Here is a 27,247-nt window from a genome sequence, read left to right on the forward strand (position 1 = left end):
ACTGCAAAAATATTTTTACCAAAAAAATAATATTAAACAGCTGACCAACTTTAATCATTAAAATATTTCAAATGTAATTGTCAGTGATTTGTGACTAATAAAAATAAAAATGTGAGAAGTGGAACGATTTATGTAACTCTATAGTGCTAACATACAGGAGGATACGGATTTTTTTTTTTTTTGCAGTTTTCTGTAACATGGAACTCATTTGACACATAATTTATATGGATATATGAGTATCATTTTTTGAAAGTACGTCAATTCTATAGAATTAATAGCACTAACTTAAATTTGTAAGTTTTGCGGAATTTATCAGAACGCTGATGCAACGCGAAATTTATCAAAAAGTTGCATCATTTTTAAACGTATTTTCCAAAAATACCCAAATACAGTCGTCCCCACTTAATTGCATATCGGATAATGGAATAACCCGCTTATATGAATAAAATTTAACAAAACCAAATCATTATATATGAAACTAATTTAAAATTTCCTCGTATAAACGGATACTTGTTGTTTCTAGTCCCCGCTTAATTGCAGGAAGAAGAGGTACTGAAAAGAAAGAAAAATAATAATATTTTGAAGAAATTATTCACCAGTTAAAATGGAATTTCTATTTTTCAGTTAAGAAAATAAGAATACAATCGGTGGTTACTTTAATAGGGACTGATCATTTGTTGCTCTGCATGCGTATTAGGGGTATAGAGTATAAGAATAAATCTAACCTTGCTAGCAGTTGTACATTGAAGTAAATGAAGGACCCTTCTTTCACTAATTTAGAATGTAAAAAGTACAGAGTGATTTGTTTCGTGGTCAAGACTTGCAGTCCCCTCCGATTAGTTTTGATAAGAAAAGGTTTCAAAAGCCTAACACACAAGTGTTAAGTGTTTCTTTGATATTCATATTTTATGATGCTAACACAGACAGTTTTAATTACAATTGTTTATTGATCATAAAGTAGAGTTTATTAAATCAAAAAACTACACTATGCATGAGGTTGACTGTATGTCTAGAAATATTTGCTGACATCTTTCACAAAAATAATATTTAGTTCAAAAACTAAACTATAACTTTATAGAGTTAATAATAGCTTAATAGTGTTGCGTAGCCGGCATAACTAGCGGAAGAAAAAAATAAAAAAGATTGCGCACAAGATTAAACAGCAAAAAACTATAATAGTTCCAATCAAAACTAAAGTATTTTCAACCGATCCTTAATTAAAAAGGGGATGATCCATTCACACTGAACACACGTTCGTCAAATATTGTTATCGGCCCTTTAATTGGTATGTTCAATTGGTATGTTTAATTGGTAAGTTCATCACCCCAAACTGGTGTTCCAAAACCAGGGTGTGACAGGAAATATGTTTCATCGAAAATCTCTACTTTAAGTAAAGGCACTTAAACAAAGAGTAGAATTAAAATAAATATTAAGTAAGTTAAATTAAAATATAAATTAATTTACGATATAATTAAAGGCATCGTAACAATAGCGCTAAATTTTTAAAGTTATTTTATAATTTTTTTCAAAGCGAAATTCATCATAAAGTTGTATCATTTTAAAATATATTTTCCAAAAAAAAAAAAAAACAAGTATGTCTAGAAATATTTATTAACATCTTTCAATAAAAATCTTATTTAGTTCAAAAACAAGCTAACTAAAGTGCATATTTAGCGCTAACGTAAAAGTTGACGATTTGATATTTTTTTTAAAAAGTTTCCATATGCATACCTGCCAACTTGTGCAAACATTGAGGAAAATTTTTCTTCATTTATTAAGTAAAAATAAATTATTTATTTAATTAAAAATAAATAAATATTTACCACAAGAAATCAATAATTCAGATAAATGATGTCTATATGTTAGGAGGTCATGCTTCTATTTTCAATTGTATGTATAGCACTAACATAGAAATGGACGCAGCGAATTTTTTATAACTTGAGATTCATTTTATACTGGTTTCACAGTAAAATATATGCATCATATTTTATAAAAATACCTATACATTTATAGAGACATTTAATGACGTTTTTTTTTAAAGAAATTCATATTTGTTCCGATATTTCAGAGGCTAGACCTCATATGTGCTAACATAAAGATGATAAACTAATTGCGCAGACAAGTAAGATTCATTTGAAACTGCTTATTGTTCATTGGAAATTTGAATACATAAAGACTAGCTAAAGTGGTAGATTCAACTAGAGTTCTACGTCTGATGACAATATAAATTTAAACTATTTTCTGACGCTACAAAAAGAATTTATTACTATATTATATGTAGATAAAATATATCGTCAGTCACAATTCTGATCACTTTTTGTCCAATTATTTAACTTAAATAAGTGCTCCGTGCATCACATACGAGAATTCAATTGTTTCCTGTCCTGGTATATTGCTAAATGTAAATTATCATCAGTAAAATTTTAACCTCTTCTCGACCAGTTAAATTGATCCAAGTATAACTAAAATTCATTGTCTGATGACGATAGAAGTTTCAAAGATTTCCTGACCACTGCATTTATCGTTGTTTGTAACCTTTAGGAATGTTGGATGTAATGGCTATGTTAAATTGTAGTTTATCTTAAGGCAAATTTATTCATTAATTAATGTTAATAATTTATAATAAAAATACAAATTTATTTAAATTTTTAAAAATTAAGAAGGTAATATTCTAATTATTTAATGAAGTATAAAAAGAAATTCGCAAAAAAACATTAATATACATGAAATTTATTTTTATACTTTACTTTATAGCAATATAAAATGAAAAAATAAGAATGATTTACTAGTAGATCAAGAAAAGTCTTCCAACAAACAATCTATTTTATTTCTTTATTTTTTTAAGTACTTCATATTAAAGATAAACTGAATTTTCAAATGCAAAATACATTTTGTTTCAAATTCAACACATTCACACTATGTACTCATTTTTCAAAGTTTCAGAGTGGAAAACTAAATTCCTATAGCAACATTTCATTATTACACAATATTGAACTGCAACATTGCTGTCTACAATAACATTGAATTCTATTTTAGTCTGACATACTTTTTCTCATGTTTTTGTTAACCTGTCTGTATAACAAATTCTTTTTAAAGGCACACTCTATAAAAATTTCATCTCTAGATTACGGTCAGTGACTGGTAAAAAGTGTTCGAGACACTGAATGCAAAAGTAAATAAGTTAAATTAATGCCTATAAAGCTAACATGAGCATGGTCCCTAACCCTAAATTGATGTTACATTCGTAAAAGTTATCTTCAGTTCGGCAATTGATACTCAATCAAAGTGTTTGTCGAATCAAGGCGAATCGAGGAGATATATTGTAATAATGCCATGAGTAAGAGAGATGGGTGTTCGTTGACTAATGACGAGAGAGTGCCAGAGAGATGTTTTTTAAAGAGTGCTGGCTAGGATTAGCTGTAATCACCATGGAGAAGGGTATAATCCTGTAGGGTACGATCGAGTTAGAAGGGCCGAGATAGCCTGGTTGGCAGTCACGTTCGTGAGAACGTGTAGTAAATGGTGACTGGGGCACGTTAAATCTGTCGGGTCACAAAGTCTTCCATGTTCCCATAACAAATTATACCTCTGGGCTACTGAATTGGAGATTGATCGTTCTCTGCTTCAAGTCAAAATTACGATCTGTGGATGAATTAATGGACGTATGAATGGGACCGCCCTATAAACGGGTGTGACGTATGGGTGTGACAGAAGTTGAATTTTTGGCATAGAGGACGCCACTAGAAAGCAAGAACAATCACACCGCCTCTGCCTTACAATTACTTAGAAAGTAACAACAACAATTAGAAAGATAACCATATAAGTTAAAGGTCAACGTAGGTGCTTTTACTGAATGTCGTTACAATTACGAGTACTTGGTTTTTTTTTCCTCAAAGACAGGAGCTGGGCAATAATTTTACGACCACTCTCTGAATTTTATGTTAATTGCTTAGAATGCATCTTTAATTAGAAAAGGAATATTTTACAGTGCTTTAATTTTTCATAACGCTTGTTTGAACCGATAGATTTTCGTTATTTAAGCAGTATCACCAAACTGTACTTAAACAAACCACAAAAGTTTTTTATTAAACATTTAAGTTTTTAAAAACGTCCTTAAAAATTGTTATTTCGTTACTGTAGCTCCGAAAATATGGCTTCAAAAGAAATCTAAAATGTTGTCTATTTGAAAGTCAACATAAACGTTAAAAAAAAAAAAAAATTTAATTTATGCCAGTTTAAAATTAAGTTCATTCAATATTTCCTTCCCCTTAGTTTTCCAATCTGGAAGTTTCCAAAAGTTTGTTTAGAACTGAAATATTTTGAACTACTTTTCAGGTTCTTGAAAATATGGCTTTTATAAATGACAAACTTTTATCTACATTTAATGTTTTCATTAAGAAGCAGTTATCTTTTTTAGTATGTTATCTTGAACTGTGCGCTTAGGCAAATACTTAAGTAGAAAAAAAGGATTAAAAAAAAAGTTCATTTAAACTAAGTAAGCAAAATTATGGCGAGCATCACATAAGACGTTGTTTGGCACAATCTGGGCACAGAATATCAGGTCCATCTGTTATGAATCCTTTTCCTACAAGAGAAGTTTGACATTCAGCACACTTGAAACAATCGTTATGCCAATTACGGTCTTCAAAGGAGATAAATCGTGTTCCGCCGATTCCTACAAAACAAAACTTTCTTTAGACAAAATATAGTTTATCTATGTATGATTTCTAATTAAAACATAATGCAGAGTAAAAGAAGTAAAATATATATAGATAATATTACGGAAATTGTTTAAACAATTTTATGAGATATTAATTATTATGCACTAAGATACGTAAAATGTGCATAGAAAATTTATACCTCAAAAACTATTTGATCGATTTAATTCAAACTTTGTATTTTTATCAGTTAAAGTGACATCGCTTGAAATGTAATAAAAATTTACCTTACAATTCAAATTGTTTTCGACTATCATTAAATAAAATAATAAAATATTATTAAAATTTATTTTTAAATGCGATAATCTTTGGTAAACTACAAATTCAATAATGTGAGCAAAAAATATTTCGATTTGCTTAACACTAGAAAGACTAAAACTTAGTATATACCTATATTGCCCAAAAGCAGTCAAAATGACTGGATTGTGAATGTGTAAAGAAATTTGTTTAAAAATAAATTTTTAATATTTTTTATATTATTTACAGTTATATAACAAGTTATTAGTAAATATTAACAATAAAAAAATTATATGTTGTACAAAAAGTCGCAAAATTCTAAGAAATTGTGTCATTATATACATCATTGTTTTTCTAATTGAAAATAAAAAGCAGTCAAAATGACTTCCTTGGGCAATCTAGAGTTAAAGATCGCTCCAGATTCGGTAAAATAAGCAAAAAGAGAAATTAAGAAACCTAAAATCTCGATCGCTTTTCTGACGAAACTGTTGGGACCATATTTTCCAGTTTGTGTCTACCCAGATTGCTATTTTCTTGGTTTTCAAATCCATCGATCAAAAGATTTGTTTATTCAGAGACTTTGTGTCTGATTCCTTAACATTATTCATAGCTTTTCTTAAATAATTAGTATATTTGAGGTCAACCTTTTGAACTATGGAGATTGCTTTTTAATACATGAAAATTCAATCACTGGATCAAAATTATATCTATCGCTTTCTGAGCAATAAAGTAAGCAAAAACACACATTAACCTAAGTTATTTTGAAGGCTTAAAATAAAAAAGGCGAAATAACAATTTACACAAACTAAATTTAACACGATTGAAAGGACACACTTACCAGTGATAGGTTTAACACATAAAGTGCATTTCTTTGCAAAAAGTTCACCAAAACACTGAGCACAATATGGTCTTTCATCTCGAGATGTAAACCGCTGACCAGCAAGAGATGTTCCACAATTGGTACAAGAGAAACAATCTCTATGCCATGGTTCATTTCTATATGTCACTCCCCCTGCAGTTATAGTCTGAAATAAATACATTCTCCAGTTTAATTCTCTTTATTTTAAAGCGAAAGAAATAAGTCATTTTACTACTGAGGAAAGCAGGATGAAAAGCACCAAAATCAATTTGATTTTCCTGGTTGCTTCTAACAGCGTTTCTTACAACCATCAAACTGGTTTTTATGTTTTCAGTTTAACTTCTGTCAAAAATGTTTCGTTAAACTTTGATAGCATTTGATAATTTAGATACTATCAAAGTCTCTGATAGTATTGAAATTGATAGTATCTTAAATTTTAATTTCCGACCCATAACGTACTTCACCTTGAACACTTTTCGCATCTTTATTTTTAGTTTCAACAATTACAGTCAGAAGTAAAATCTAAAGATCCTGTGCTGTATTTTTGCAACGTAAACAAATTTAAAATAAAAACTACTTAACTTTTTTTCCCACCTGGGTTGACATTCGTCAATTCGGGCGTTGATCACTCTTTCAAGGGGACCCTATATTAGGTGGGCCTACAGAGAATAAAAGGACAGTGAACACCCATGGCGGGATTCGAACCTTTCTGATGCAACTCCAGTTCCAGTCTGATCCACCAACCACTTAACTTAGAAACAGTCCCAAGGAACGACACCTTGTTGTATCTTGGGGCAGTTTCACGTCAACTGACCTTATGTCAACAAACATTTTACAACCATCATTTTATTTTTAAAACACTTAATTGAGAAAATACGTATTTAGATGTCTTTCCCAAAGAAGAGAAGTTCTTATTTTTAAAAAAAATAGGAAAATAGTAATGAAAGTAAACATGTTTCGAGCGCTTTAAAATAGTTGTCTCGCCAGACATGGATGAAGAAAACAAAAGTAATTTAAAACAGAAAACGAAGAGTTGCAAACAAAACTAAAAGTAATATGGTAGCCAAGAGTGAAACAGAAAATCAGTAATATTAGTACTTTATTTACGTCATACTAGAGCTGCGCAATGAGCTATTGGCGACGGTCTACGAAACATCTGTGATGAATATAATCCGAATAAATACTATTATAATTTTGATCCTCTGTAGAGGGGAGTTGTTGGCCCGAAGACTTATTCTCGAAGTCGAGCACTTTAAGGTTAAACTGTTTAAAAAAGGACCGATACCGCGCAAGCTTGGTTGCTTTGTAAGCTGATCAAAGTGGCCACCCGCCCCCTCACTTATCACTGCCTGTGATGCTTGACTTCGTGTCTTTCGATCAGTCTATTGTGGGACGAAACAAAAAATTTAAAATAAATAAAGGTGGAAAAACAGAGTCATGTTCCCAATTTAACACTTGCGGAGAATATTTCTTAAGAGTAATGGAAGGAGAACAAAACTTGAACCTTTTTATCATTTTTAACATATTAAAAACTATTTAAACAAAGGAATTTCATTTATTTATGGGACAGAAAAGATACAAAGGATAGAAAAGATTTTTTAGAAAAAAAAACAATTCTGATTGAAGAATATAGAAACATCTAGTTCACTGCTTCAAAATTCATAGTATGCAAATTAGAATATATAATGAATGTATTGTAAAAATATATTGAACGGAAATATAATATTACATTTCCTGTATTTAAAAGATAGCATCAGATTAGAACACTAGTCCTTGTAGCAAAAGATATAGAAATTTTTAAAATTTACGCATATATTGAGCCTTATATACAATGTGCAAAAAAGAAAAAAAAATGACTCACCCTGAATAACTTTTAAACTAATGATCGGATTTTCACGTACTAGGACTTAAACTTTATGGTTCACGTGGGCGAGAGGGCGGAGAATTTTAAATATGCTAATTAATTTGTGCAAACAACATTTTAAGTTACAAAATCAGACACAAAAAATACTTTATCTTAATAAAATATACCTTTTTTTCAGACGGATTTCGATTCCTTATCCTCATAGCATAGGACACATGCAGTCGCAATCTGAGAAATATGTTCACAATAATTTGATCAGAAGGACGGTTGTAGATTTAACCCCCCCCCCCAGCCCCTGTTTTTTTTTTTTTTTTTTTTTTTTTTTGAAGTTTGTTCATCCAAAAACCTTAAGAAAGTCGTACATTTAAAATTTAATTTCTCAGGAACTATTCATACTAATTTCGCTCTAATTTTGTATTTTGCCATTTAAAATTACGTTGTTTAAAATCATGAAAAAAATGTGTACTTTAAAATACAAAATTTATTCGCCAATTATTAAATAAACAATAAAAAATTGATAAATAATTATTAAACATTTATTTTCGAGTGGAGTTATCTTTAGATAAATGAATTTTATAATTGTGTGCAAAAAAAATTTAAATTCTCTTGAAAAGTTCTCAAGATAAAACGAAATACGCGAAATGTAAAATTAACATTAGAGACTTCAAACTTTCGACCGCTCCCCCAAACAAATTATAAGGACCACATTTCTCAGATTGCAACTACCCCCCACTATTTCAAGAGTCAGAAATTCAAATCAGTAGGAAAAAAAGTGTGTTTATTCATAAGTTCTTTTGTCTGATTTCGTAACTTAAAATATCGTCTGAGCTAATTAATTAACATACCATCGAAATATGGGAAAATCCGATTATTAGATCAAAAGTCAGGGGGATTCAATTCTAACATGATTTAAAAGCAATCAAAATTGCAGTTTGTCTAAATGAATTATAACTATTTTATCAAGTCTTAAACATTTAAAAATATTATATTTTTAATTAGTTAAAATTGAATAGAATATAATAGACTCGTATTAAAAAGTAAAAAAAAAAAAATACAAATAGTTACTTTTAGGTTTTGCTCTAGACTTTAATTTAATGCTTCGGATGTTCACTTTTGCAGCGATGTTATTCCTGGAAGCCATTTTATTCTTAGAAATTTTCGATATCTTAACTTAAAACACTCTCCGCTACATTTCTTTCTTACATTTTTAAAAGGTTCTAAAAATATACATAAAGTAACACTATGTATTAAATCATCCATCTATCACGCAAATAGTTTTGCCCATCCTCAAACTGTCCTAAGTTGAAATATATTACGGTGAAATTTATAAACTAGTTGCCTTTTAAACTAGTTGCGTGTTTAAAAAATAGGAAACAGCTCGAAATGCGTATTTAGAAAAATGGACACAGCTAAAAAAGCGTGTTTAAGAAAATGAACACTGCTCGAAATGCATTTTTAAGAAGAGAAACAGCTTAAAATGCGTGTTTAAGAAAATGATTGCAGGTCGAAATTGTTAAGAGTGGTTAGTTACTCCTCTAAGCACATTGAATTAACAGATTAACAGAATTAAGTTTCGGTCATGTGTTGAAAACAGGTATTATTATTTTTTTTTTTTTACAGATAACGTAAGTGTCGTAAGTTAAATTTGCATAAAAGGCACGTATTGTTGAAAATAGTTGTCACTTCACTATGCCATTTAACGAATTCACTAACTATGTCGCTGTGTCTGGGTGATGTACGATGTTACCCTTATATATTTATGCTGTACTCTAAGTCAATATTTTTCAAGTTGTTTGCTGTATCGAGATGGTACTGTATTTAATAAAAATATTTAAATCTACAAGTTTCATCGTATGTGCTACCACATTCACTCACTATCACGTATGCGTGTTCTGCCAATTGAAATGCGTCTTTAAAAAAATTAGCGCAATGTGTGTTTAAGATAATGCCTTCTTACTTTCTTTTTTTAAACACCTTGCATAATCATAACGGGGAAATATCCTGGATTTGGGGGTCGTGGTGTAACTTTTCAGACAATATATTCAGATTGATGTAGTAGTTTCTTTTTAAAAACTAAATTTTTGGACGTAAATTTTAATGTAACCATTATAAATATATAGGACCCGGGACAACAAAGTAAAAACAACTGCTGAGTTTAAAAAAAAAATTTTTTTTTTTGAATGAACAACATATTACAAATTTGTTTGGATCCATTAGTTTAATTCTTCAAAAAAAAAAAAATAATAAGAGAAGAAAGGAAACAAATGCCATTTTTTAACGTGCAATTTGAACCATATCTAGTTTTAAACACACATTTTGAGCTGAGTCCATCGTCTCAAACACGCATTTGTGCTGTGTCAATTGTCTTAAACACGTGTTTTCAGCTGTGTTCCTTTTCTTAAACGCGATTTTTGAGCTTTGTTCAAAATAAAAAGCTCACTGACGAAGTGCAAATTAAAACAAGAGGATAGCGTAAAAGAGAAAAAATGGAATACAAAATTAAATCTTTTTAGCTTTTTTTCACAATAAAATATTTTTTCACTGAATTGAAATTAAATCGTACCTACCTGATTGCATTTAATACATCTTGTAGCATATTTTTGCTCATAGCATGTTGTACAGTATATATCATTTTCTCGAGGAATAAAACTTTGAGTGCCAATGGAATTTTTGCATACAGAACAGGTGAAGCATTTTTCATGCCATTGGCGCCCTTTATATTCCATCTTCTTCGTTCCTATTTAAAAAACATTTTCTGTTATTTTTTTTTATTTCTTCACATAGTAATGGAACATAGAGTAGTCTTAAAAATTTGACAAAAAGTTAAAGGAAAATATTACTTTTAGAAGTGACTCTTCGGTTTTTTAAAGTTGGAGTTGGCAGCACTGCTATAATTAAAATCTGTGCTACATCTTTGTAGTTATATTTTAAAGTTTTTATTTTACCAGACCGTGTTTTTAAAAAAAAGTGCATTGTTCGTGTCTTTCTCAATTTCAGTTATTTGGGTAATAAAATTAACAACCCAATATTTTCCTAGACCTTTTTACACTTGCAAAACTATCTATTGTAACATCTAAAGAATCCCAGTGCTTTAAATCGTGGCTATTGTGCATTAAATATGTCGGGTCACAAAGTCCTCCAATTTCCTCAAAACAAATCAATACCTCTGGGGGGAACTGATCGAGGAGTTAGTTCCCTTGTCTTTTGAATTGGGTTCAAAATTACAAGGCGAAGGAGTTGAACAATGGTAGCCGGAAACTCAAATTTAGGTCCGTTCTTCAACGACGGTTATAAAATAAAAAGTCAATTAAGCGATTGTCGCAAGTCACTATATTTAGTAATTCTATGTAATTATTAAGTAAACAACTGTGATTTTATTAGTAAACTAGCCGCCTAAGGCGGCCAGCTGTCCGCCACGCTGAAGGTTTTCACAAATAAAGTTTTTTAAAACATAGCAGGAAATCTGAAGATTAGTGGACAATTAAAGTGTTCCTGTCCAGCAATTTTGTCTTCATATCCAGTTCTGCTGCAAATGTATTATAGCTCTTGAGGATGTTTGAAATTATATAGCTACAACGTTTAAGAAAAAAAAACTAAAATGCTAAATACATGAAAAGAACACGAAAACGAATAAATTTTTTATGGTATCAATTTCTATTTCTATATAATTTTTTATGGTATCAAATTCTATTTCTATATCTGTTACGTCAAGCACTCAGGTATTATAATTTGATCTAGTTGTGCTTGTATAATTTTGATCTAGTTGCGCTTTCTACGTCATTTTGTTAACATAGTTTGGTTTGTTATTTAACATCGTTTGGTTTGTTATTTCTAAGTTAACTTTCAAAAAATTGGCTGGCATCAGCATTTTTATTCTTTAAGTTGTTTATTTTTTCTTTTGGAATTCGTTCCTTTTTAGCGAAATGTTTTTCAACCTAATCGAATTCTTTGCCGACTGTTCTCTGTATATATAAAGAAAATAAAGTAAATATTTTTAAAGTGTTGTGAAAAGAATTTTTAGTTGTACAAACTACTACAATATCGCTATAAAAATTATCGTCTTCGCTTCAGAAAAAAAAAAAAAAATAGAGCGTGGAAAGAAGAAGAAAAACTTATTATAACAATTATGAACAGCGACAAATATATCAAAGCGAAGCGTTCTATTTACGTATCGAATATGTTGCCACATTTTCAATACGAAAGTTAAACTTTTCTCCACTTTAATAAATGTAAACTAATGCGAACTTTACAATTAAATTATTAATTCCTTCGTATATTATTGGTTTAAGTTGTCGAAAATTAATATTTCAATTGTGAGGTTCGCATTAGCATACATTTATAAGAGTGGGGAAAAGTATATGCATTTTTTAATAATTTATTGAATATGGCTCTTTGAAGACGAAAAAGCAGACGAAAAGCATAGACTTACAAAATGACTGATAACTAAATAACTAATCAAAATATTTGAAAAAGAAAAAAAATACTTCTTCATTATGTGAAAACACAATTATGGGCCGAGTTTCGTGCCCGGGCGAGGCTTCTGGGGCGATATATTGTGATTACAGACACACACACAGCCGCGTTTATTATTATGTATAGATTCACATTTTCGTGAATAGCACATACACATTTTATATTGTGTTTTACCTACGCATAAAATATGTATAGGTCGTAGTACAGCAAACTTAGATTTGCCAATTTTTATGTTTGGATGCATCTGCTTTGATACTTGATATGCTTCCATCAAGGTGCACATTTGGCTTTGTGGACTTTCTGTCCATTTTCTGTGACAATAATGTACTCAGCTCCACCAGAAGTCTGGTAAGAAAGTTTATCAGATGAGTAAAAATTTATTACAAGTTTTTTTTTGTTTCATCAGAAACTTTGTTACTAAGCTATTTCTTTTGTTTGGGTAGTAAGGTTACAGAGTATGCGTTGAACAGTACAACGTTTTCTTAGAGATACAGGTAATGCACGGTTGGCTTTCTTAATAGCTTTCCCCAATACCCAAGGAATATTACAATGTAAAAAATCCGTGTAAATGTTTAACCAATACTTGGCGTAAAGTTTCTAATTGCACCATAAATTGGTTAAATGAAAAATTGTTTTATTTAGGTTGCACCATAAATTGGTTAAATGGGGAAAAATTTTTATTTAGGTTGCACCATAAATTAGTAAATATGATCGAGAAATACATTCATGGCCCAATCGATTGCACGAAACTTTCATACTATGAGAGGCACAAGCTTTAACTGTGACTGATAACTTATTTTGTAACTGTTGACTGATGGACGATTTTGTTGTTGAAGCTTGATATCATCTCATGCAAGTTGTCCTTGAAATTGTCGATTTATTTTGCAGGTAAGTAAACTTTTCTGATTTATTTGCATTAATTACAGTTCATTCCTCTCATATCATCTTTAAAAATTTTATTGTCTGTTCTGAAAGAGTTAATTTCAAATTTCTTCTAGGAAACTATATTTATTGTATGAATAATTGAATATTTTAAAATCTATATTAGCTCTTTTTCAGTAAATAAGCAGATACATCCATTTTATGCGCACAGAAAGTACAATACCAATCACAAATAAACGGCAAATACGGCAATCTTAATGGCTATATCACACGAGAGAAAATATGTGCAACTGCAAGTGTAACTGCAAGTGTAAGTGCAACTGTAAATGAAATTTCTCCAAAAATTGCTCGTGTGATATAGAAATTACGGTTGCACTAAATATCTGCAACCGTTCAGGCAATTTCTTTCATGAACCAATCAGATCGTTTGCTTTTTATGACGTTTCAATTTTATGTGATGACATATACAAATGTAAATAAAAATGGCGGCGACGTTAGGAAGAGGATGATCGGATGAAATTTTTTTATAGATGAGACGGAACAAGTTTTTAGTTTAATAATAACATTTCCTTTAAAATGAAAGCATTAAAAATACTTTCGCACTATGAGATGACCATCTCAATGCAGTTGATGTACTACCATAACAGGAACCTGCACACGATTTTAGTATCGGTGAGTATAGTACATTATTTTTGCGATAAATTTTCTTTTAAAATATTTATTTATTTTAAGCTAATAAATTTAAAACTTATTATAATTTGTTCCGATCAAAGTTTTAATTACTTTAAATAGAAATAATTTCTATTTTTATATATGTAAAGAATTATACTGGCGAAAAGCTTTACTTTGAAATATTCGCCAAGCAACTCGCCAAACTTTGTTTCAGTATTATAACATAAAATATAATAATGATTATATTTCTTTATTTTTAAATTTTAATCTTTGTTTCTGTTGATTGTAAAAGCATGTGTCCGATTATTTGAAAATTTTATAATTATTAGTGAAATAATTATTTTATTCTTCCCTAAGAATTCTTTTAATTTTTGAAAATCTCATTTTAAAACAAGTTAGAAAATATGTGTGGTAAATATTTACCTTGTTTCTCACAAAGTTACCCCATTTTCCAGTAATTATTGAAAAGTATTACAAGAAAGGTAGTATATTATATATAAAAAGTAATTATTAAAAATGCAAATTCCCAATCTCCTTGTCTGTTTCTACATTCATCCCTTCTATTTTTTTTTTTTTTTTGTGTATGATGATTTGCATAATATTTTGTTTATAATTATTCAAAGTTAACTAATGATACTTTACTTTTTATTTATACTTCACATTTATCTCTTGATACTTAGCTTTTCTATAATGACAGTAAGTATGTAAGTGTACCTTACTAATTTTTCAATATACTTACATTTTTAAGAGTCTTCGTTTATAAATACAATTTATTTTTCTTGAAACAAATTTCAATCCAAACATAAGAACTACAAAACTAAACACACATGCCATCTTTCATTAGTGTATAGAATAATCTTAGAACTATAATCAAAATATCTGTCAAACTTAAAATAAGTTTAAAAGGGATACCTAAGGACTTAAATGATTTCAAATTAATGGCATTTCATCTTCCTTATTCTAATAATGTGTTGGTGAAATTTTATCATGAAAGTGATTTCTTTCTTTTATTTCAGATATTTCGTATAATCCTGTAAGGTTTATCTGGTAAAGAAGGAAAGAGATGTAATATTGTTTTTATGGAAGAAATTAAAAAATAAGAAATAAAAATGAATAATGTTCTAAATGTTTCACTTGACAATAAATGTTTTATTTTTTAAATTGATTCTTGTATTATTTAAAATGCAAAACAAAACACGTAAAAGGCTATAACAAAATAATATGATACATAAAAAGTATGTTCTTAATAAAATATTGTTTTTTTCTTAGTTATTAATAAATTTTAATCTATATACTGTATATTACAATAAATTTGTCCCAAAATAAATCCTATAATTTTTAATTAAATTATCTTATACCAATAATGAATGTTTTAAATTTTACAATAATAAAATGTAAGTATGACATTGAAAATCCTCTTATATTTAAAAGCAATTTTACTAAGAAAGTGGAAAAAATAATTTTCATAAAAGTGATATTCCTGATATGCAATGTGTAAATGAATAAAATTGATGATCCCTTCATGTAATGTAAATTAATTTGATGAAAATAAAATTCTGAGACATTGTAGTATAGACAAGTCTGACATTATTTATTATGTATTTTTTAGACTCAATTTAAAAAATAGAATTGATTTGATAGATCTAATAGTTTTGATGTTATAAATATTTTATGAGTGAAAGGTAATTCAAAAATTTTATATTTCATACATTAAACCATCATTTCTTCTACAGAATTATTTCAAAGGACTATGTTTTTGAATTAAGCTTAAAAAATAAATTTGAAGAAATGCCCTACTTGATTAGATAGCAATGTCAGTTGCATAAAGTGGTATAAGTCATAAAATTGTCCTTTCTACACATGAAACTTTTTATAAATTTTCGAATTGTTAAACTATTAAATCAGACAGCTTGTTTTTATTCTCATTCGATTTAGTGTTTACATAGATAATGATACCGCACTTGCCTAGCTAGCATGTTACATAGTAAATATATATAAATAAACTATGCTTTTACAGGGTGCGGAGCCAAATCTTTCAACAAAAAATAAGCAACTTTTAAGAATATTTTAGGCACTCAAAAAATATTTTAAAGCTCTAGGTAAATTGACAAAATGCAAAATAATTCTCAGACTTTACATGATCATGATAAAATAACTAGAATTTGACAAAGAACTGTTTTCTTGATTATATTAGCCATTAAAAAATGATCAAGAGATTTTTCGGTTCGATTTCAGAGGGTGGAAAATAAAGCCTGAAATTGAGAATATCTTGCAAAATACAGCATGAGAGAGCAAGAATCTCACCGAACCCAGCTCACTAGACGCACATGCGGACTCGCAAGTATTTCACCAAACCTGTAAAATGATTGGCGCTTTCATACGCTATGGATTGACGGTACGCTGAAATTGATCATGGTTGAATGAATTCTGCTGTTGTTAATTTACGTCGCACTAGAGCTGCACAATGGGCTATTGGCGACGGTCTGGGAAACATCCCGGAGGATGATCCGAAGACATGCCATCACAATTTTGATCCTATGTGGAGGGGATGGCACCCCCGCCTCGGTAGCCCGACGACCTGCGAACGAAGTTGAGCACTTTGCGGTAGCACAGTTTAACGAGGACCCATACCGCACACCCTCGGTCCCTACGCAGACTGATCCAAGTGGTCACCCACCCGCACACTGACCATAGCCAGTGATGCTTGACTTCGGTGATCTGCTGGGAACCGTGTCTTAACGATCAGTCCAGTGCGGGACGAATGAATTCTGAAAACGTGAAATAGAAAAATGTGAAAAGTACGTTTTTACATAATATGTGGCGAAAATCGACATTCCCTTTCATAAATCTCATTTTCGAAAAAGGAAAATAAGGTACTTTTTAAAAACACTTATTAAGAAAAGCACCTTTAAGGGCCTTTAAAAAATGAAAATCAAAAATAAGCACCTTTAAGCACTTTTTAAAAACGCTACGCACCATGTTTTATACCTTAGTCACTCAAATCAAGATAAAAAAAATCGTCAAAATTCTAGATAGTATTTGTCCATCCCCCTTTCACCCCCTTATCCTTTTAGGGACACAACATTGATATCTTAATATCATTTTATATTATGAGGTAGAAATCATAATCCTTTTTATACTATGCTACTTCACTTAAAAAGCACTTTTTAAAAATGCTACGCACCATGTTTTATACATTAGTCACTCAAATCAGCGTAAAAAAATCGTCAAAATTCTAGATAGTATTTAAGTCCATCCCCCTTTCACCCCCTTACCTTTTTAGGGACGCAGCATGAAATTCAATGATATCTTAACATTATCTCATATTATGAGGTAGAAATCATAATCCTTTTTATACTATGCTACTTCACTAATGGGGAAATAAAGTTTTCAGAATTTTAATTTGCTGCTGAAGAAAAGACTTAACACAAATACAAATGTAAAAAATTAAATCAAAATCAATCAATATTCTACAGCATCTTTACGAACATCGTTGAGAAACTATGATATAATAGAATCATATGATAAAATTAAATATGAGCCAAAAGTAAAGATAAATAACAAAATATGGTAACCCAATTACATGCAACCGTTCAGGCAATTAAGCAACCCTTTCGGCAACTCCGAACGGAGGAATTTCACTTATAGTTGCACTTACACTTGCAGTTACACTTGCAGTTGCACATATTTTTCTCTCGTGTGATAGAGGCATAAGCAGCACAGCTTTCCGCCAAATTTACTGCTGGGGAAAATTTTCTAGGTCCGCATTTTAATTGCATTCAACTGAACAAAAAAAATCGTATATACTTTTTGTTAGGATTAAAACTTTTTACCAATATCTATGCTTCTGTTTTGATTTTCATGTTATATATTGCACATTTTCGTTTGTAATATCACATAATTACACGAAATTTTGTCTATTCATTCTCAAATGCCTTTGTTGTAAAATTTTCTAAGTGAATTCCCGTTCAAATTTCACATTAGCACTAGAGAGAAAGGCAGCCGTTGTCATGGAAACTGGGTTTCTCTTTGGCGCACGAGGTAGGAAAAAAAAGTGGCCAATATTGGCAATTATTCACCAAGAATCTTACTGAAATTTTGAACAAAATACCGAAGAGAACAAGAACATTTTAGAGCATTTAGAAATAAGCTGATTTCTTATTATATATTTTTTTAAATAGATTTACTAATTAATATTTTTTAACTAAGCGAAACAAATTTTAAATGAAACAAAATATCGTATTTAAGAAGTTAATAAATATATTTTTTTATTAAAGCTAAATAAAATAAAACATACTTAGATGCTCATAGATTATTATTGTGTTTGCTACAAATTATGTTTGAATATCGATCTGGATCTGCATATTTTTTGTTAATATTTCCAAGTTATGTCATTATTTTTTCATTTCTTAATTTACTTCAAATTTATTATTTCCATACGTCAATGTAATTAATATTGGAATGTTTCCTTAATTAGAGATTGGGAGTTGACCAATCCAATATTTGCCTACTCTTTTATATAAATTTTTATTTGTGAAAGTAATATTTTCATTTTTAAATAATAAAATAATTTCAAAATACTTAGTAATAAGAGTTTGCTTCAGCCTAAAATTAAAATTCTCTTTGAAACATTAGGGGTACTAACTCTATTGCATCTGTTGGTTCTTTAACAAATGAAATGTAAAAAAGAATTTTAATTTTACTTGATCGAATATATCAACTTGAAGAAAGAAAACATTTTTATATGAAAGAAATTAGAATTTTCTGAGATTCCCATAATTTTAGCAAATAGATTAAAAATAAGACTTGTATGTATGTGATTTAAATAATACAAGAATCACATACCTGCTTTAAACACTTGGTTGCAACCATCACATCTAGATGCAAAAGCAGCGTCATAACAATTTGCGCAATACACTTTTTCAGCTTTTGACCCAAAAGGTTTATCAACTAATGACACTTTACATTTATTACACAAAAAACATGATTCATGCCAGTGTTTTTCTTTATAAGAGAGATCCTAAAAAGTAGAAGAAATATTATTATATTCAAAAACATCAACTAAACTATTAGTTTTACCGACTTAGTTTTAGTCTCAAAAACAGTATTTCACTTATCCAGATAATAGTATTTAAGTTTTTTTCTTTACTTACCACCTCAGTAAATTCAAGATGGCAGCAAGAGAAGAACACTTTGATTACGTAACTAAAGTAGGGAATTGCTAAGTGTGGTCTGCTATACCAGAAAAACAACTTACAGGGTGAGCAACGTACTCAAATTTAGCATATTATCATATGCATACCGATCCAGTGCATCCACATAAGAAGCAACGTCACCTGTGAACCGGTTGTTGGACAGCTCTACATATATGGTCAGGTGCACCGCCATGTTTTTCTTTTTATGTCAAAATTTGTGGATGCTATAAATATATTCTCAAGGTTTAAATTAATAGTACAGAACTGCTTATCAATAGTGTAAAAATCTCCCTAATCCTTTCGTAACCCCAGTAGTGATTTTTATTGAACAGCCGACCCAATTAAGGTTTACGACTACTAATGTTCAACTCCGTAGCCTTGTAATTTTGAATCCAATCCAGAATTCCTGGATCAAGTATTGGGAGAAATTAGCCATCGTGGAAGACTTTTTGATGGAACTAGCCCGTATTTGTGTTATAGGGAGAGGAAAACTACGGAGACCTCCCACGGTTAGTCTAATGGCAATGGGACTCTAACCCAGAATCCCTCTACCACTGAGGATATTTTACTTCAGCATTGTGGTCGGTGCGAGCCGGGTGTGGAATTCGTATCGACCAGCCATCACTGTGATTCGAAAGCGGTTTACCCCATTGCAGGGCAAACTCTCTATCCCCTGAGGCTCAGGCAAAGAATAGAGCTTTCCCTCAAGGCCTGAGCCATCGCGGTTCCCCCAGTAGTGATTGGGAGGAGAGGACGTTGCAAACCCTCTTCAAGAATCTCTGCTGCTGTTCCCTAAATGTTATTTTTTCCTTTATAGACAGGGACCGAACCAAACTTTGGGGGCTGGTTCCATTATGTCTATGGAGGCTAGCCTTTTACCTCCGATGGAGTAAGGGAGCAAACTCCAAGGTCTTCTTATTGTCAACCAATTCCTTAGTAATTGAACACAAAAATAATTAGGGAAAGGATGGATATTTTGTTCTTAAAGTTGTGACCCAATATGAATATCAAAGTTTACCCCCAAGTTGAGCTTTAGTAGCCTCGATCTTGAATTTAAGAATAAGGAGAGGTGAGCAGAATTTAAACATTGTATATAGGCAAATAATGTTTTCGATGTATTTTTTTACGTTGAAACTAATAATATTAAAACCAACTCGATAGAACTAAGGTTCTATGTACAAACAGTACAAATTTTGGCTACATTAGAATTATTGAGATTAGAATTATTTAAAGATTTATTTAGCAAAATAGTGTGAGCAATTTAAAGTCTGGAAACATTGATTTGAATAGTGAGCATCTATTGTAAAATGCTGCTAGTATTCTTTTATTCAATTAGTATTTTTTATTTGCGTATTTTTTTATTCACAAGTCTTAGACCAAGAAAAAGGTAAGGAGCACTTTAACACACTGAGTGCGTAAGTCATGAGAGGCTGACACTGAAATTTCCGTTTAGAACGAGTCAGTCGCCGTTGACTAACAGTGCAAAATATAACAATAAATTAAAAAATTTAAAGAGTTTTAAGTAATTAATGAAAATTTATTTAAAAGTTACTTAATTTTTATTTATTACACATCAATTTTTAATTTGTCTCAATCTGTTAGTAGTGAGCTTCGCATTGCTATACCATAATACTAACTATACCATATTCTAAACTATGTGCGTGGCCTGACATATGAACTTGAAGTCAGTAACTTAAGCATTAAACATATGTTTTGACCTTAGTTATAACTAATTAGTAATAAAAGTAAGTCCTTTCACCAAATAAACATTATTTTGAAATCAATTTGCACCCTCTTAAATTTGCTGACCACTAAAAAATAAAGAATATGTTTTCAAAAGTGAGTTGATCCCCTTTATGTTATTGTAATACAGTTTGACAGTGTAATACCTAGTGTAATACAGTTTGAATCCAAAAATAATTGCATCCGCATATGCCTATTTCACGTATTTAAAAAGTTAACTTATCAAAAAGGAATTTCGTAAAAAAAAAAAAAAAAAAAAGATAATTACCTATGTTTTATCAATATTCCATTAAAAACTGCTTAACATTTTATTGTAAAAATTTATGTATAATTACAAAGGATTTTTTTACATCCTATCACTTATAACTGTAAAACTTTTTTTAAACATATTTCTTTTTTAAATATTTCTTAAAAAGTTAAAGACTGCCTGATTATTCGATCCTTTTATACAGGATAACGTTTTTACAAAAATTATAACATACATTTTTTAAACCTTTAAAAAAAGTAGTCGAAAATATAGAAGGTTGCAAGTTAATATAAATGTGGGGGAAAATGAGCTTATTCTAATAACTCATTATAGAGAATACAAAAATACACGCAATTTACTAGAACAAAGCATACTACAGTCTCTGGCTAAATTATTAGACGCACTGTAAGATTCGATGTAAAATCTTAATTATCAGGTTTTACTATACAGAATTATTGTTTTTACGTGGCTGAAACCGGTTTACAATCGTTAACGTTCGTGTATCAATAGGTTAACATTGTAATGCAATACGTTAAAAATAAATATAAATAGGAAATATGTAAGAAATCTTCTGATCACATATGTGTTTAAATATAAAAAGTATTGCATATAAACTCGTGCAAAAGATGTAATTATTAAAAACTACTGTCCGTCTAATAATTTGATCTAATTATTACAATATAATAATATAATACCTAATATAATTAATATTCCATATTTATATAATATATCGTCTAATTTATCCAATCGTCGAATTTATATTATATATCGCCTAATTTAACCAATTGATACACGAACGTAAACAAGTGCAAACCGGTTTCAGTCGCGTAAAAACGATAGAGATGTATAGTATCACCTGATAATTAAGATTTTACATAGAATCATATAGTGAGTCTAATAACTTGGTCAGGTTCGAAATAAAAATATTATTAATTATCACTTATCAGTAAAAATAACAAACCATCATATTTTTTATGTGTGAGAATGTTGGTAAGTCCGAAACAATTTCTAGTTCATAAATTTATAAAAAAATTTCATAATTAATAGTGATTAGATTTTATAAAATATTTTCTATGCATGTAATATTTTAAAAACACAATCTATAATTATAAAGAATTTAACTTTACAGTTACACAATTATGCTTATTCTCTATTACAGTTTTGTGGAATTTAGCAACAATAAATGAGCTTTATATAAATATTGAAGAGTGATACTGAGTTGTATAATAGCATACTTTGCTTCAATTTATAAAGTGACAACTTAATAACGCCCAATGTATTTAAATCTGGGGCTGTATGAGGCATCAATGTTATCATTAGTTCATAATACCATTAGAAGCATTCTAAGGAAAAATCATTTCATTTATGTAAATATGAAATTCTCATATACTCTATGTGAACGTTGATTAAAGTGAAACAATTGTTGTTTGTCTGCCGGTCTGACTGCAGTGCATTAAGGGTTAAAACTATTGTATTAGGCAGAAACCAAGTGCAAATGATAGGAAATTTTACAAAATAAAAAGAATAACTATTTGCAAAAAATGAAAGTACAAATAATTGTCTTTTAGAAAGTTATGTGTCCTCATACTGTTATTGTATTTCATACAATGGATTTTGATACAGTAAGTGAGAATTCAGTTAAAATTAGATCCTTTTAAAATATGATAGGTTATGGAACGCGTTGTTTCCAACCAATTACATTTTAATTGAATTGTTATAAACCAATTACACACGGATAGCACTCCTACAGACCATTTTTCAACTAATTAATAGTCATAATTAATTTCCTTTTGTTAGCACTTTATCTCTCACGTCTTAAAATTATTTAAAAAAAATTATATATTTGCCTTATACGCACCGCAGTGAGGCCAGTAAAACTACAATTGTCTGAGAAAAAAGCTAAAAGATTATCAAAATAACATTTTGTGTCGCTCAAAACATACGTAATTTTTTCCATTTATTGTTTTGAGGGTCATTGGATATTTCATTTATAAAAATATTCTCATACAGTTTTATTTTGAGAATTTTTTATGTTTCGCAATTAGAATTTCAAAGGCTTAAGATATTCAGCTAATGTATAAGCTAAATATGTAATGTTTTCTAAACAAAAATTTAGATTTTTGTGGGAACCGTTAACTATCATAAAATTCTACATGAAAAAAAATTTAAATTCCGAAATAAATAAATAAAATACCTATTTTAATTTATAATTAAAAAGTATTAAAAGCAATTCCAACGTTACTCCAAAACATACATCTTTTAATTAAATATCATCATATCGAATAATACAGAAATCGCAATTTGTAAATGGTCGAAACAATCTTCCAAAACCGAAACTAACAACTAAACCTTAATTTTTTTTTAATTAATTATCTTTAAATTAAAAATTAATGATGCTATTGCATCAAATGGATTATTTTCTATCCAAACGAGCTCCTTAATATAGATTAATGAACTATTTAGCTATAAAAATTTGACGAGAAACATACATTACTTTAGGTTTCAAGAAAACGTTTAGAACGCTGAGAGAGAGGGAGGGGTTGACGATCGACGTCATGATCTGCGTCAACACTAACCCTGTCAATTCTCTTTTCGTTGTTTTGCTGTTTTTCCTGATTTCTCCCCAGCCATCTTATTTAAAGCATGACAGCCCAGATTCTATTATACAAATAAACATGAAATTTGTATAAAATTCAAGCTGATATTTTCCCTTTAATTTTGAACAAGAACGACGAAAAATTAATAAACACAAGATTGTTTGTGATTTTTTAAATAATATTTTTAATTCCCCTAGAGCTCTGTCAAAAATTTAGTTCTTTCCCTCGCGCTTGACCTTAGTTTTGTTTTCTTTTTTAAGTGACATCATGGACGTTTGTTGTTCTTGAAGTGCAAGATGGAAAAGAGTCTTCTTAGAATTTTTATTTATATATTTGCCTAAATTCGTGAGAAAGATGTTCGTTTAATAAATGGCTGAGTTTCCAGTTTCCTGACATAGAGCTTTTAGAACGTGCTCAAAATGTTCTGATCATTGCCGTTCTAAAGCAATCGATTAAAGTTCAAATTAATTTTAATCTTCAGAGATGAATGAAAGAAATAAGAGGCGTATCGGGTTCTAAAATTTTGCCGGGTTCAAATACTTGGTACCCGGTGTAAGTTGAATCTTTTACCAGACCGATAAACCGGTAAAATTTGGATTTATAATGCGACTGGTTCCCGACTGGAAATAAAAACATTTAGGCAAAACAACATTTAAATCACATTAAAATCATTTCTATCGGACAAATATTTCACATGATATAATTCGAAGGAAATTTATTATGCGTCTACATAAATAAAAGCGTTTGTTTTCATTTTTATATTTTTTTAATAAAGTTTGAAAAGTTTCTAAAACAAATTTGGGTTAACTCTTCTGATGTAGAATGGTAATCGTAAAACTTTGCTATGAAGTGGAGACATTTGTTGATAATTGATATTAAAATGTATTTTATTTTCAAAAGCATTTATCTTTTGTACGACTTGAAATATTTTAAAAATATTTAAAAAGTATTTTCTAAAAAACGGCAAACTATTTTTAAAGAACGATAAATTAAATTAAAAATGTTTTCACTATCAAAGTTTAATAAGCCGATAACTATAAACGTAAATTTTGCGCAATGAGATCTACGTAAGGACAATCAACAATTGTGATTGTGATAGTGAATGTGAATGTAGTTGGTGATTCAATCTCCGTATTCTACTTCTGCTGGCTGACTCGATGAGCACGAAACTGTTTAAAAACAAAAGTTGAAATCTACTTACTTTTGAATCTATTCCAATAACTTTGCCGCATTCATCACAACTATTAGAAAAAACTTGCTCATAACATTTTGTACAATATGGATGATCATCTCTCAAAACATATCGTTGTCCCGTCAATGTTTCATCGCATTGCCAGCAACAGAAGTGAGTTGAATGCCAATCTTTTGACATGGCTTTAGTATATTCACCAGAGAAAATAAGCTACAACAAAAAGTCATTTTAATTCAAAATCATTTATAAAGTAATAAACTTCCAACCAGAGGTCGGAAGTACCGCGCTACAAGTAATGAAACTTTAATAACACCTATGTTTCACGAGTGTGCACTCGGCAAAAAAAGATATCACCCAGAATAATTCTCATGATCGGATTTTCATGCTCTAAGTATCCATCTTAATGGTTACTGGGGGTGACCTCAAATATGCAAATTATTTAGTGCTAACTATTAATTACACGAAATCGGACACAAAAACGTACTTTGTCTGAAGTAACATCTGTATATATTTTTACTTATTTAGTTTGGTCAGGAGAGCGATCCAAAGTTCGAACCCCTTAATGTTAATTTCACTTTTTGCGTTTTTAGTCATATTTTTAAAACTAATAAAACGACTCGGAAAAAAATTTCCTCCACTTATAAAACCCATTTAACCAAACATAATTTCATGCAAAAAATAATTTTTAATAATTATTTATTATTTTTTATCATTTAATTTTATTATAGATGAAAACATGAGGAAATCCGTCACATGAGGATTTTATTGTGGATAAAGTCAGTTTCGGAATGTATAGAATCATAGGGATGCTATTTGCAAATCATGCTTATATATATATATATATATATATATATATATATATATATATATATATATATATATATATATATATATATATATATATATATATATATATATATATATATATATATATATATATATATATATATATATATATATATATATATATATATATATATATATATATATATATATATATATATATATATATATATATATATATATATCAAAATGCTTTTAAAACGCCACTTAGCATTTACTAAGTTTTTCAAGTTCATCGAAAAGAAATACCGTCAATTTTATAAAACCTTGTGGTTGTGCAATCAGAATCGCTATCTTTTTCAGGCCCTTCAAATTTTTTGCTGGATCTTTTTTTTTTCTTCTTTCCCTTACCTAGGAGACTTGAACTGAGGTGTAAAAGCAATTAGCCCTGCAACACTTCATACATATATAATAACTTATGTAAATTTGGTTTTAGTACAAAATTTTCATAAAAATGAAGCTAAAATAGCTTTAAAAAAATAAATAGTGTCATTTATCTGACGTTGAACTTTTTATGAAGTTCAACGTTCAGATTCTAAAATCGTGGAAAATCATAAATAATTTATTAATTGATTCAAATTTTATTTTTAAAGATGATTAAAGATAAAATAATATGTTTTCTTTGCCAAGAAAGCACCCCCAAAAATTCACCTTTTGGTTGCTTAGCAACGGAGAAACACGATGTTTTGCAGTCTTGTCATTCATTCAGTTTCTTTATGGCTGTGTTCTATTGTTTCACCTTCTATGGCGAAGTAATTTGGCATTTTTTTAAACTTTCGCCAGATATATAAATCTTTATTGCTACCCAATTTACGACCCAATTTTTTTCAAATATTTGTCTATTTCAAGGGTCAGGATTCCAAATATGTTAAAAAATATGTAAATTTATTCAGAGAAAGTACGTTTTTGTGTCTGATTTAATAACTTAATTCATAGTTAGCACTAATTGATTAGCATACATGAGGTCACCCCTAGGAACCATTTAGGTTGACACATAGTTCGTAAAAATCCGATCATTAGAACGAAAGTCATTCAAAGTGATATCTTTTTTTTTTTTTTTTTTTCTTTTTTTTTTCCGACTGCGCACTTGTGAAACATTGAAAAGGATTTTAAAAGGAAGTGAACGTATTTTCGATGTACTTAATTTCTTAGAAGAAATAAAAGAGCATTAAACAATTAAAAAATTTCAAGTAATCTTCGCATTTCCTAAATTAAATATTCGCAAAAAGGCAGAAAAAGTTGAAGATAAAACGAACAAATTCGAACAAAAATGTTTTGGCTTAGCAAACTGACTCATGCATAAATATTTCTTAATTATTCCCTAACATTTATCGTAAGTATCCTTAAAGTAGTGATGTAGTTACTTTAATTCCAAAGTAATTTGTAGTCGCTACATTTAAAAAGAAAATAATTGTAATTGCAGTTAACTAAATTTAAAACAAAGTAGTTGTAGTTGTAGAAAACTACAAAAATAATGCAGTTTTTCCGATCACAGCTCTCAACCATCTAGTTTTGTAGAAAAAGAAATATAATGGAACAAATCGTTTGTAAATCTCGTCTAGGGAGACGGAAGAAGAAAAAAAGAGGATTCTGTACATTTTGACTCTTCCTAGTCATAGCTTTAAACATTTGTGTACTTTATTAATAAATTTATAATTTACATTAATCATTAATCCTGTAACACGTGTTTTTGATTGCATAAAAGGGAGGTTACGAAGTTAAAAT

General features: G+C 29.5%; 1 protein-coding gene across 7 annotated transcripts in view; it reads right to left on the reverse strand.

The window, feature by feature from the left end:
• Positions 1–2,805: 2,805 nt before the first annotated feature.
• Positions 2,806–27,247, reverse strand: part of LOC107437443 (four and a half LIM domains protein 2) — a 93,494-nt gene continuing 69,052 nt past the window's right edge. For all 7 annotated transcript variants that reach the window (XM_021147608.4, XM_071187841.2, XM_071187839.2 and 4 more), the window contains 5 exons: positions 24,689–24,889; positions 18,551–18,725; positions 10,246–10,415; positions 5,794–5,980; positions 2,806–4,675 (listed from right to left, as the gene is read on the reverse strand). In XM_021147608.4, coding sequence (XP_021003267.1) covers positions 4,518–4,675; positions 5,794–5,980; positions 10,246–10,415; positions 18,551–18,725; positions 24,689–24,889 — 891 coding nt within the window. In that variant the 3' untranslated portion in view covers positions 2,806–4,517. The remainder of the gene's footprint in view (positions 4,676–5,793; positions 5,981–10,245; positions 10,416–18,550; positions 18,726–24,688; positions 24,890–27,247) is intronic.

Source organism: Parasteatoda tepidariorum, chromosome 11, assembly GCF_982258835.1.
Source record: "Parasteatoda tepidariorum strain Cologne lab strain chromosome 11, Ptep-v5.0, whole genome shotgun sequence".
Classification (NCBI taxonomy): domain Eukaryota; kingdom Metazoa; phylum Arthropoda; class Arachnida; order Araneae; family Theridiidae; genus Parasteatoda; species Parasteatoda tepidariorum.